This window comes from Notolabrus celidotus, chromosome 4 (genome assembly GCF_009762535.1).
Source record: "Notolabrus celidotus isolate fNotCel1 chromosome 4, fNotCel1.pri, whole genome shotgun sequence".
Taxonomy (NCBI): Eukaryota; Metazoa; Chordata; class Actinopteri; order Labriformes; family Labridae; genus Notolabrus; species Notolabrus celidotus.
The window spans coordinates 35,499,130-35,511,283 of record NC_048275.1 but is presented as its reverse complement, the minus strand read 5'-3'; the positions used below and the strand labels follow the sequence as shown (position 1 = coordinate 35,511,283).

The window sequence follows — 12,154 nt, the reverse complement described above, 5'->3', positions numbered from 1 at the left end:
AAATTGAATTACTACATATTAAAATCCAGATTCAGTTTACCTTTTAAACCACCTCGCTGTTTTGATGTCCAGATGCAGAGAGTTCAGAGTTTAGTAGCATACAAACAGAAAGCTCCCTGGCTGGTGCTTGTGTGAGACACATGGGGAACATTTAAATGGTAACGATATGTTCCCTTAGATACTACTCTTATTAATAGAACTGTTAAAGTGATGTTAAAATGCTCTCTTGTAAAAAAAACTGGATAAAGATAGAGCGTGGATAATAAGAGCAGGGGTGTTTTCTTCTCTCTAAATGTTCTGTCAGACTCTAACTGAGGCCAGGTCTGATCACATACACAGAGTCCATTTCAGTCAAGCTCATATATTCTGTTAGTTTAAGTCATTGCACAACTTTTCACACTGAGCACAAGTTATTGCTTCGAGACATGAGACAGGGTACACATATGCTACTGACACTCAAATCAGTGCAATTTAGAAACCCAGCAATGCCCTTTCAACAGACCTGAAGCTGCAGCTGTTATCTACATTAATCCTTTCAAACGGAGTACAAGCCCACCAAGTCATATCTAATTATAGCAAGGGGTCAGTTTACATGTAGAAAATCAACAAAAAAAGCAGCACCCAACATCCAGTGTCTTTGTTATTGTAATCATTTGATTGGCTATGACAATCATGAATCTACTTAAACAAAGATAGGAGAGATACACGAGCAGAGACAGAACATGTAAGCATGCCCCGGGTTAAACACAGCACCAGAGTTATGGGTATTTAAGTTACACATAAAAAAGACTTCAGCCTGTTAAAATGTTAAAGGAAGATATGTTCTGTTGCTCTTCACAGCATGAGGCTAATGACACACACAGTCTGGATATTTAAATCAGGATATGGTTCATTTTACCTTCAAATTAACCCACCAGGTGACCCCTGTAAAGGACTGGCAAATCCACTATCAGAGTGCACCTGTGCTTGAAGAGGGAGAGTCCAGTCTTATGGTTGCTGCCACCTGGGGAGGTCTTGGTCGCAGGCAGCAGCCCGGCACAGTTTGGTTAAGTTTACCTCGTAGTCAACGGGAAAAAGTGGAGCAGAGCAGCCAGAGAAACCTGTCACCAGAACAAGTAACAACATTTGTCAGAGCAGTAGTCTCAGGTTATTTTGGGAAGGCCAGGCCCATGTGTCTGGGTGGTGTCCCTGCCTATTGGACAGGGTGGACATGCTGTAAGTAGACTCTTCCTCCATTGGTCCCTCAGAGACATCCATCCCACCCAGTAGGAATCCCATTGTTGAGCCTCTGAGACACAACAGGTGCAGACATTACGACAGGTTAATTGAAAGCTTGGAATTCAATGTTGTGTTTGAAACACAAATAAAGTACAAATTGATTTTACAAACACAAGTAGACTTTGAGTTATTGACAGAAAGTCTTAAGGGCTTGAACTCAGGGAGGTTAGGTGACCTGAGTCTGTCTGCCTGAGCAGCAGCAACATATCTGCCAGGGGAGCACACAACACAAGTAATGTTGGCTGATGATATACCAAAATTAGCCTGATGACATGACGCTAATAAGACATGAAGACTGTAATGGGGTGGTGATGGGATGCACATAATAATGGTATAAATCAGAGGTTCCCAAAGTGTGGGTTGCAAAATGTCTTCCAGAAAGTAATCTATAAGGCATATTTTACCCACTATTATACAAATATAAACAAAAATACTGATTAAATATCTACTTACTCAATGTTGAAGATAGTTAATATACTCTATAAGAAAGAGGACATAGTCTACTGGAAGTGCTGAGTCTGTGTTTATCAACAGTAGGCTTCAAACTTTCCTTTTTGATAAAGCTTATAGTTAGAGCTGGATCAGGCTTGGACCAGCTCTTAGTTATGCTGCTATAAGCTTAGACCACTGGGGGAACTGACACACTGGGATCCTGTCTTTCCCTCTCTCTCTTCTCTCTCCTCTGTCTGCCTGTCACTTAAGCTACTTACCACAGGCCTTTCTGGAGTCCCTGAGCTCCCTTGTCACGTAGGTTCCCCTGGATCTCTGCTGCTGTGGACGTGCCAGACTCCAGCTGCTACAGGATGCTCAGGATGCATTTATGTAAATGATCTGATGGATGATCAAGGTAACTTCTTAGATTTAAACATGTTTAAGGAAATACCTTACAATGCAGACTTTGTAAAACAGTCCTCTCTCTCTGGTTCAGATGAGTCAAATACACTCACTCTTTCACAAGTACAGATGCTGCTGCTAACCTATGAACTTTATGACAATGCAAAAGCCTCCAACACAAAAACAATAACTTATGAAGGGACATTAACAAGCAAATACTTTAAATTGTTGAGATGGGAAATAAAGTACATTTTAAGATAATCCTGCATCAGAGGTGTGGAAGAAATATTTGGTTTTCAAGTTGAAAAGCTGTGGACGTGCCAGACTTCAGCTGCTACAACTACTACTATCCGTCTCACCACTATCATCTCTCTCTCTCTTCATCTCCCTCTATCCCTCTCTCCAACACGGTCTCAGCAGATGTGTGTCTAACATGAGTCTGGTCCTGCTGGAGGTTTCTGCCTGTTAAAGGAAGTTTGTCCTTGCCACTGTAACTTGCTAAATGCTGCAAAGTGCTCTGCTCATGCTGGATTAAGATGAGATCAGACTGAGTCCTGTCTGTAAGATGGGACTGGATCTTATCCTGTCTTGATGTTGGGTCTTTGTTAATAATAGAACATAGAGTACGGTCTAGACCTGATCTGTTTGGAAAGAGTCTGATGAGAACATTTGCTGTGATTTGGCGCTTTATAAATAAAGATTGATTGATTGATTGACATGAAATAAGCTGCAATATACAGAGTATATTCATTATGTCTCACAACACTAATAGAAGCATACAGTGAGGTAAATTACCCTAGACTGAAGGATCCAAACTCTGACCTCTGACCTCATTTTTATGGATATTATTTGGATTAAAAGGGAGGAAGGGGTAATCAGAACCATGAACCCTGTTCAAGGTTGGTGTTGTAATGGATCCATGTGACTCGCAAATGTATCAATACTGTTGACATCAATTCCCTTTTCATAACAACTCAATCTATCCATATTTTATTTTCAAGGAGCCACAACTAGTCATGAAAGAGCTGCATGCGTCTTGCAAGCTGTGCAGCTCCAGCACATGCTGAATTCTCAGCATAGGAAGTAGAATTCTTCCATTGTCTTGCAAGTGGAATCAACCACTTGCAAGATCAAACAGGAGTGCAGGGGATTTTGGCACGTTTTTTGGGCACTACCCACACGTTTAACTGTGTTCCTCACTCCATGAATGCACAATCCTTACAAGTTATACCCCGTTGTAAAGATGACTGATCAGGTTTTTTGACAATATGTAAACGGTACCAATAGGTATTATGAAAGGGGAGAAAAAATTGATCCAAATAACTTTTCCAAACTTTTCTTGAGGAGTTTATTTAGAGGCCCATCAAGTGCAGAACTGATGTTTATTTAGTGTGTTTGAATAAGGAGCGACATGATGGTAGAGAGCAGCAAAGGCAGCGACATGGCGCGGCAGGCCACTAGCTACAGAGGGGCATGGCATAGGTCACTTTTTGATCTCTGCGCTGCTGTACCAGAAACAGATGAACAAGCGCAACTCCAAGGGATGTAATAAACCAAGAAAGAACAGAGTTTGGTTTGTTCCGGTGCCGCACGTCGACTCTGTAAACAGAAGGAAGACTTGGCTTGAAGTCGTCGTCACATCAAACACTGGCTACATGAAGTCAGCTTCTGCTCCCAGAGACGTGCATCGGCACCGGACAACGTTACAGTGTGACTGCTTGAGGTGCATGAACCGTACAAAAATGTTTACTTCACCATCATCATTATCATCATCTTCATATCACAGTTATCAATCTCCAATACATACATGACAATGCAGATGGCTCAGTGATGCAGACTGTATACAACATTAAGTTAGCTTTACTCCAGTGCTTTACAAACTGAAACAAGAACTGAAATCCTCTTTGGCATCGTAGCAAATACAAACTTTACTGATGAGATAAGAGCAACATGCAGAAAAGACTTAAAGTTAAAGTCAATCACTTGATCGCCTCGTTTCATGTATTTCCAAACCCTCTTTTTTAAAGTGAAGTCACTGGGCTGCACACATCATGAGGGCATGTGTCGTATTTTCACTGAGAGCAATACAAAAGACTCCTTTTACCCAGAACATCAAAGATCAGGGATGTTCCACCTCTTACTGACCGATCCTTCATGAGGATCTCTGACCAGAAGAAAACACGGCATGCTTTCTTCAGAAGAGAACAATCCCAGGAGCATTTCACAAAGACTGAAGCTGGATGCATCATGAGCACTGTTATGGAAGTCTGTGTGCTTTTTTCAGTGCAGTAAACTAAAGTGTTCAACAGCTCACATGATGTTCTCCTGTGGTCCACAGTGTAACGTTACCTGTCAGGAGAGCTGGGACTGATACATGGTCAACTGACTAACTTTTGCACCGAGACACTTTGTGATTAAGATGTGAGGCACACGATGATTCTGGAGACAATGGCTCTACAGTTACGAGTCATCACTGGTCCGTTTGCGAGACTGGTCACCTCTGAAAACAAAAAACAGCACATCAGAGATTTACAGTGTTCTCTGAAAAGTTGTGTTTATGTTGAGACTTTGACCATATCAGAAAACTGACCGTGAAAATCCGTTCATTGAGAGCTCCAGCTGTAACTTCTGGTCATATGAAGCGTAATCAGATAACAGAGACTCCTCAGCAGGTGGGTTGATTTGAGGAATAAACCCAGAGAAGAGAGCTGGGGCTAATTTAGCCCACTCTGAAAAAAAGAGAACATTTCCATAAAGACTCTGTTATTAAAAAACACCACAGCAGGGGAAAAAAAAGACTATGAAACTACCTGACTTTGTGTAAACACTTTAGTTTATAATCTTTTTTTGGGGGGGACAAACGTTGGTGTCTGGAGGGCGGAATATGAGGCCACGGGAGAGCCAAATGTGCTTTATCACAGGTATAAAAGGAACAGTGCATGAAAGTGTTTGGTGCAGTTTTATAAATCTGGATCTCTTTTTTGCACACAAATTTTGTGCACTTTTTTTTATATAAATGAGACCCCTGCTCACTGTACATGATTCTGCTTATTAACCAATCACAACTAAAGCTGCTCGTAAGTTGACATGAAATATTAATTTGAATCAAGGGATTCAGACCAATCAGGTCAAGGAATTTTGTACAGCCTGGTGATTAGTGAGAAAGACAGGTAACAAGAATGTGGCTCATACTTGGGCTATTTTCGAAACCGCCTGCGACATACTATCTACGAATGTAGTATGTAGTACGCTCTGCATACTGCATGCTGTGTTTGAAGGTAGTATGTAGTATGACTGTTCTGTTGGATCTAGTCTGCAGGATGCTGGGTCAGGCATTGCTGGATTTTTCAGAAAGTGGAAGTAAACAACAACCAAGCTGATAGATAAACTGCTTCTTTAGCATCACTTGTGATTTAAAAAGTTAAGAAGTGGATTAAATGGAATTTAATAATTTTCACAGCACCTAAAAACTGAAACACACAAACTCAAAAAAGGAGAACGTTAGCGCTGTACATTATGGGAAATTATGTGAGGGAGACTGGTCCGATGCATACTGAGACATGTTCCTGAATCAGTAAGACATCCGGGGAGTTTTGGCATACTGCAGAGTTTACTCTTGTTCACATACTACATACTGAATTTAGGCCAAATCTGTACGTACTGCTAGTATCAGGGCTCCCACTCTTTTGCAGAGATCATTTTCCAGGACATTTCAAGGACATTTTCAGTGATGATAAAGCTGGTATGACAGTCTAAATTTAGTTCCTAATTTAGTTACTAAATAGTCTAATAAGTTCCTCTCAGTGGAAGTCTACATTGAAGACATGCAGTCTATGGCTATCCATGAAATCATCTCTTACATGCTTAAAAATTATGGCAAATTGATTATAGAATAATGCAACCACAGATGTACAGCACTTCACTTTATTAGTGCAACCAAGCAACAATGATGGCCAACTCTCATCTCAGCTTTCTCTTTTCTCAAAAAATATAAAATAAGCTAAGTAAAAAACAAAAGAGTCATCAAAGGACTCTGGAAGCTGCCTTACTGAAATAAATAAATAATAATAATAATAATAATAAGAGGATCAGAGCATAGATTGACCTTAACAGAACTGAATGACAAAAATGGCCACAAATGTTGAACAGGGATGTGTTTTTTTTTAACCTTGTCAGGTCGCACACAGTCACGTTGGAATCATTTTCCAGGACAGACATTTTACTTTTTCTCCCATTTTCCAGGTGATTTCCAGCACTGGAAAACTGGTCAACTGTTTTCCAGGTTTTCCAGTTTTTCCAGCACGCGTGGGAACCCTGAAGTATAGTAGGAGGTCTCACCTGGTTGAAGGCTGTGGAGGCCTTTCACCACACTGGCCATTGTAGACGGCTGCACTTGAAACGGCATGGAGTTAGCTTGTATGAGAAGAGCTAAACAGGAAGAGATTCAAAGACACATGTTTCAGAACAACTCTTTAGTTCCTTCATGAGTGACCACTCCAAGACTGGAAATAGTCACAAAACTCAGTCCTGGATATGGGCAAAGGAAGACTTCTTTAACAGAATGTAGGTACTACTTATGATATAATAATACAATACACTCACATATCAATGTGTTCACATGCTTTTCTGCAACGTGATCAGCAAACAACTTCATCAGATCCTGTTTTAGGTCTCTGTTTAGCTTTGCCTCAACATAGAACTTGTTCTGAAAATGTTAAAATTAAGAATAATTAAAAACTCTGCACACAGCTGGACACATAAGACAGTGCTTGGTTGCACAGAAGTCTTCATCACTTTAACAACACAGATTTAAAAAGAAGCCAATGAACAATATGCCTACCAAGTACATAAAAACAGGAACTATACACTGAAGAGAGGCCGTGTATTGGCTCAGCACGTCGTTAAAGTTCTCGATGATGTTCTCTGGAGGGCTAGCCTGGAGATTAGTAGAAGGTGAAGTCATTGTTTGATTCAGTGTGCGCTCTCAGTCATATTTTAAATGTATATGTAGTGACTTACCTCTAGATAGATGGAAACCTGTTGCAGGTGGGTACTTATTTTATGCATCAAGTCATTGTACAGCAGCTCTGAGTGCTGCTGACAAACACACTTGTAGACGTAACTGTGAAAACAAGGCAGAAGAGGAACTCAGAAACAGGCTCTGACTCAGCTGTGCTGTGTCTCGTGTTCATCCATCTGGTCTTACCTGTATATCTGAGCATAAGACACAGAGATGTGGTCTGTTGGGTTGTGAACCAACAGTCTGTCAATAGTCTTTTCTAGGTTAGGCCAGTGGTTTTTTCGGTAGTCCTCCATGGCCTCTGTATTCAGGACTGAGAGGAGAGAGAGGACAGCTGGTGAGGGTTAGAAACACGCACTTTAACACACCTACACATGATCTACTGCTAAACTCATCACGCACGCTCACTGGTTATGTCACATCGGGCCGAATAGCTCGAGGTCTGCAGTAAACCAGGCCCTGGTGTCAGCTCTCTGCTACACGCGAACTTACGAAACTTAGGAGGATCGATGGTGAATCCTCTATCGACGGGGGCAGCCGTGTCTCCGGTCTCTCTGGCTTCTCTGCTTGCACTGCCTTTATCCAGCTGAGTTAACTTCAGCAGTCCCGGGCTGCAGGACAGACCTGTCCCCCTCCTGCAGCCGAGCTTTCCTTCCGGCACCGACAGACTGACGTGCTGCGGGACCGGAGCTGCATCCGGCAGCTGACCAGAGCGCTCTCTCCCCCGGCTGAGGCTGACACAAGAGAACCGGCTGTGGTCGCCTTCTACGTCTAAAATGTCCCCATCCAGTGCGTTCATTTTCTTATTCCCTTCCTGTGTGCAGACGCCTGGTGTAACTACGTCAACAAATAACACCATGAAGTAAAACACAAGGCAGACTGCGTCAGGGTGTGGGGCGAACTCCTCCTCGGTTATCGGCTTCGTATCACAGGACCAACACAGACAGGATCCAGGGTGAATCCTAAAGCTTTAAACTGAGGCGTCCTGTCTCGAACCGGAAGTACTTACTAAAGCTCTTAACTCTGCAGGAGAGAGGACCGAGGAGAGAGGAGGGGTTGTTAATTAGTATGAGAGAGGACATACCTCCTTATCAAACACCACTCACTGATTGGACCCTCTGAAATTTCATAATTTTAATATGTGAATGTGGTAACACTTTACAATAATGGTACTCCCTTTTTAGTGAATTAATGCTTCATTCATGTGGAATTAATGACTTATGATACATGTATGAATTAATAAAGGGTGGGGTGCACTATTAGTTCCTGTTGTTCACCATGAACTATTGATCATGTCCAGTGGTGTACTCAGGCTGTTTGAGGGGCAACAACAAAAAAAGGGAACTCCTTTCAAACCCCTGGTACCCACAGTTTAGAGTGAATTTAAATGTATTGATTCCAAGGTAACAAGAGTGGGGTCCTCCGCCATACCATTTTGATCATCTAAAATTGAATTTGTGGTGAGTAATTTTGTGACCAATTATGGTGGTGGTGGTTGAATTATGAAAAATGAATACAAAAATATTTATCTATCTATTTCTATATAATGGATTATATTACATGATTCACACAGCGTAATTACTATATATTTGAGGGGCATCCAGAAGGAACTTTTTTAACATTTCATATATTTGAGGGGCATCCAGAGGGATTTTTTTTTAAACATTTCATATATTTGAGGGGCATCCAGAGGGAACTTTTTTAACATTTCATATATTTGAGGGGCATCCAGAGGGATTTTTTTTTAAACATTTCATATATTTGAGGGGCATCCAGAAGGAACTTTTGACATTTCATATATTTGAGGGGCATCCAGAGGGAACTTTTTAACATTTCATATATTTGATGGGCATCCAGAAGGAACTTTTTTTTAAACATTTCATATATTTGAGGGGCATCCAGAGGGAACTTTTTAAACATTTCATATATTTGAGGGGCATCCAGAGGGAACTTTTTTTTAAACATTTCATATATTTGAGGGGCATCCAGAGGGAACTTTTTTAACATTTCATATATTTGAGGGGCATCCAGAAGGAACTTTTTTAACATTTCATATATTTGAGGGGCATCCAGAGGGATTTTTTTTTAAACATTTCATATATTTGAGGGGCATCCAGAGGGAACTTTTTAAACATTTCATATATTTGAGGGGCATCCAGAGGGAACTTTTTTTTAAACATTTCATATATTTGAGGGGCATCCAGAGGGAACTTTTTTTTAAACATTTCATATATTTGAGGGGCATCCAGAGGGAACTTTTTAAACTTTTCATATATTTGAGGGGCATCCAGAGGGAACTTTTTAAAAAACATTTCATATATTTGAGGGGCATCCAGAGGGAACTTTTTAAACATTTCATATATTTGAGGGGCATCCAGAGGGATTTTTTTTAAACATTTCATATATTTGAGGGGCATCCAGAAGGAACTTTTTGACATTTCATATATTTGAGGGGCATCCAGAGGGAACTTTTTAACATTTAATATATTTGAGGGGCATCCAGAAGGAACTTTTTTTAAACATTTCATATATTTGAGGGGCATCCAGAGGGATTTTTTTTTAAACATTTCATATATTTGAGGGGCATCCAGAAGGAACTTTTTGACATTTCATATATTTGAGGGGCATCCAGAGGGAACTTTTTAACATTTCATATATTTGATGGGCATCCAGAAGGAACTTTTTTTTAAACATTTCATATATTTGAGGGGCATCCAGAGGGAACTTTTTAAACATTTCATATATTTGAGGGGCATCCAGAGGGAACTTTTTTTTAAACATTTCATATATTTGAGGGGCATCCAGAGGGAACTTTTTTAACATTTCATATATTTGAGGGGCATCCAGAAGGAACTTTTTTAACATTTCATATATTTGAGGGGCATCCAGAGGGATTTTTTTTTAAACATTTCATATATTTGAGGGGCATCCAGAGGGAACTTTTTAAACATTTCATATATTTGAGGGGCATCCAGAGGGAACTTTTTTTTAAACATTTCATATATTTGAGGGGCATCCAGAGGGAACTTTTTTTTAAACATTTCATATATTTGAGGGGCATCCAGAGGGAACTTTTTAAACTTTTCATATATTTGAGGGGCATCCAGAGGGAACTTTTTAAAAAACATTTCATATATTTGAGGGGCATCCAGAGGGAACTTTTTAAACATTTCATATATTTGAGGGGCATCCAGAGGGAATTTTTTTTAAACATTTCATATATTTGAGGGGCATCCAGAAGGAACTTTTTGACATTTCATATATTTGAGGGGCATCCAGAGGGAACTTTTTAACATTTAATATATTTGAGGGGCATCCAGAAGGAACTTTTTTTAAACATTTGATATATTTGAGGGGCATCCAGAGGGAACCTTTTTTTTCAAACATTTGATATATTTGAGGGGCATCCAGAGGGAACCTTTTTTTAAACATTTGATATATTTGAGGGGCATCCAGAGGGAACTTTTTTTTAAACATTTGATATATTTGAGGGGCATCCAGAGGGAACTTTTTTAACATTTCATATATTTGAGGGGCATCCAGAGGGAACTTTTTTTTGAAACATTTCATATATTTGATGGGCATCAAGAGGGAACTTTTTTAAACATTTCATATATTTGAGGGGCATCAAGAGGGAACTTTTTAAACATTTCATATATTTAAGGGGCATCCAGAGGGAACTTTTTTTTAAACATTTCATATATTTGATGGGCATCCAGAGGCCAGTAAATATTTTAGCCCTAACTAGTTGCCTGATGAGTCCTTTAAATCTCACTGCTCCACTATCAAAAACACCCTAACTAGTATTTATTATGGATGCCTTGGCTGCTAATTGTTATTTTAAACCATGTCTGATGAAGGGCAACAGCCTCAAATGTCACTTGTGGTGATATATTTCATTAAATCTTATTGGAGCAGCTTCTGGAGCACGACTTACCTACTTTTTACTTTCTCTGTCCAGCACCCAGTACGTCAGGTTCTGGATGTGCATACCACTTCTCCCCTTGTTAATTTAAACCTCACCACATTAACTTGTAAGAAAAAAAAATCACCTCACTTGTGTTTCTAGGGAACTCTTTGAAGTGGCTAAGAACATCCTCACCTGTCATAGTTAGCATCTTAGGCCTCATAATTTAATTAAAAAGATTGATACAGACTGGGAATGGTTATCTAGTTGCATCTCTCACGCCAACAGGTGACTGGAGTGCAATGTCAAAGAAGTGGGCAGTGTACTATCAAAACCCTGAGTCTGTATTCAATGGTGTTTTATTATTTAACTGGGGGGCCAAGAGGAGGCCTAAATGTATCCAGCCCATCTCATCACTTTAGTGCTTTTAACTAGTTTTACTCGGCTCTTAGCCTCATTGGTTTATTAAAAAGACAGACGTTCAGCCAGTAATCACGGCCCTGAAGCAGCTGACTGGTTTACATCAAGGTACAAATAAAAACTGGAAGCTCTCTGACCTTAACTCGTGAAGTGAGGCTCACGTGTTCAACCTGTCAGAGACTGAATGAGAGAAGGAAACTGAAACATATCATTTATATAACACCCTCTCCCTCCTTTAAATCTCTTTTAAAACACACTTTTATAGATGTGCTTTTACAGGAGATGTCACCTGAGCTAGGTTTAATCCAGATGCTTTATTATTTATCAGGCAGTATCACTGGCAGGTTTTTACTCTCTTTATTCTTTTGATTCTTTACTTTTTGTATAGTTTATATTTCTGATCTTTGAATTGGGAATTTTCAAAGTTGGAAACTTGCCATGGGAATTAACATGAATTCATGGGAATAAACCAGGAATTGACAAAATTGAAGGTTGGCTCTTAATAGGGACCTTACATATAGTTGGGGAAAATATATTTTAGCATAATCCTGACTAAAACAACCAGATTTCATGCAAGTACAGCTGAATATCTATGCTACTCCTCAATCACATGCACATAGCACACTGCTTACTGCAGGGCTATTGAGACCACGCCCCCTACATGCACTGTGCATTCCTCCATCACATGCACACAT

General features: G+C 40.0%; 2 protein-coding genes across 3 annotated transcripts in view; both read right to left on the bottom strand.

The window, feature by feature from the left end:
* The window catches only part of mypn (myopalladin), a 33,649-nt gene extending 32,337 nt beyond the window's left edge, over positions 1-1,312 (bottom strand). Inside the window, exon 1 of the mRNA XM_034682348.1 lies at positions 1,263-1,312. Within this exon, the coding sequence (XP_034538239.1) occupies positions 1,263-1,312 (50 nt within the window). The remainder of the gene's footprint in view (positions 1-1,262) is intronic.
* Positions 1,313-3,443: 2,131 nt separating this feature from the next.
* cacul1 (CDK2 associated cullin domain 1) lies at positions 3,444-8,146 on the bottom strand. 2 transcript variants are annotated; one of them, XM_034682486.1, is made up of 8 exons: positions 7,541-8,146; positions 7,319-7,466; positions 7,132-7,234; positions 6,953-7,048; positions 6,715-6,817; positions 6,451-6,540; positions 4,703-4,841; positions 3,444-4,612 (listed from the first exon to the last, which is right to left on the bottom strand). In XM_034682486.1, exons 1-8 carry the CDS (start codon positions 7,989-7,991, stop codon positions 4,573-4,575), a joined length of 1,170 nt encoding a protein of 389 aa, XP_034538377.1. In that variant the 5' UTR covers positions 7,992-8,146; the 3' UTR covers positions 3,444-4,572. The 2 variants fall into 2 exon arrangements, with proteins under 2 accessions (XP_034538377.1, XP_034538378.1); XM_034682487.1 differs by having other exon boundaries at positions 7,319-7,445; positions 7,625-8,142.
* Between the last annotated feature and the right edge of the window lie 4,008 nt (positions 8,147-12,154).

Excerpts from the sequence above, each read along its gene's own strand:
- cacul1 (XM_034682486.1), bottom strand. The coding sequence starts at position 7,991 with ATGGTGTTATTTGTTGACGTAGTTACACCAGGCGTCTGCACACAGGAA. Across the intron at positions 7,235-7,318 it reads TCTTATGCTCAGATATACAG|TTACGTCTACAAGTGTGTTT; the intron begins GTAAGACCAGAT and ends TTGTTTTCACAG. Across the intron at positions 7,049-7,131 it reads AGGTTTCCATCTATCTAGAG|GCTAGCCCTCCAGAGAACAT; the intron begins GTAAGTCACTAC and ends ACTAATCTCCAG.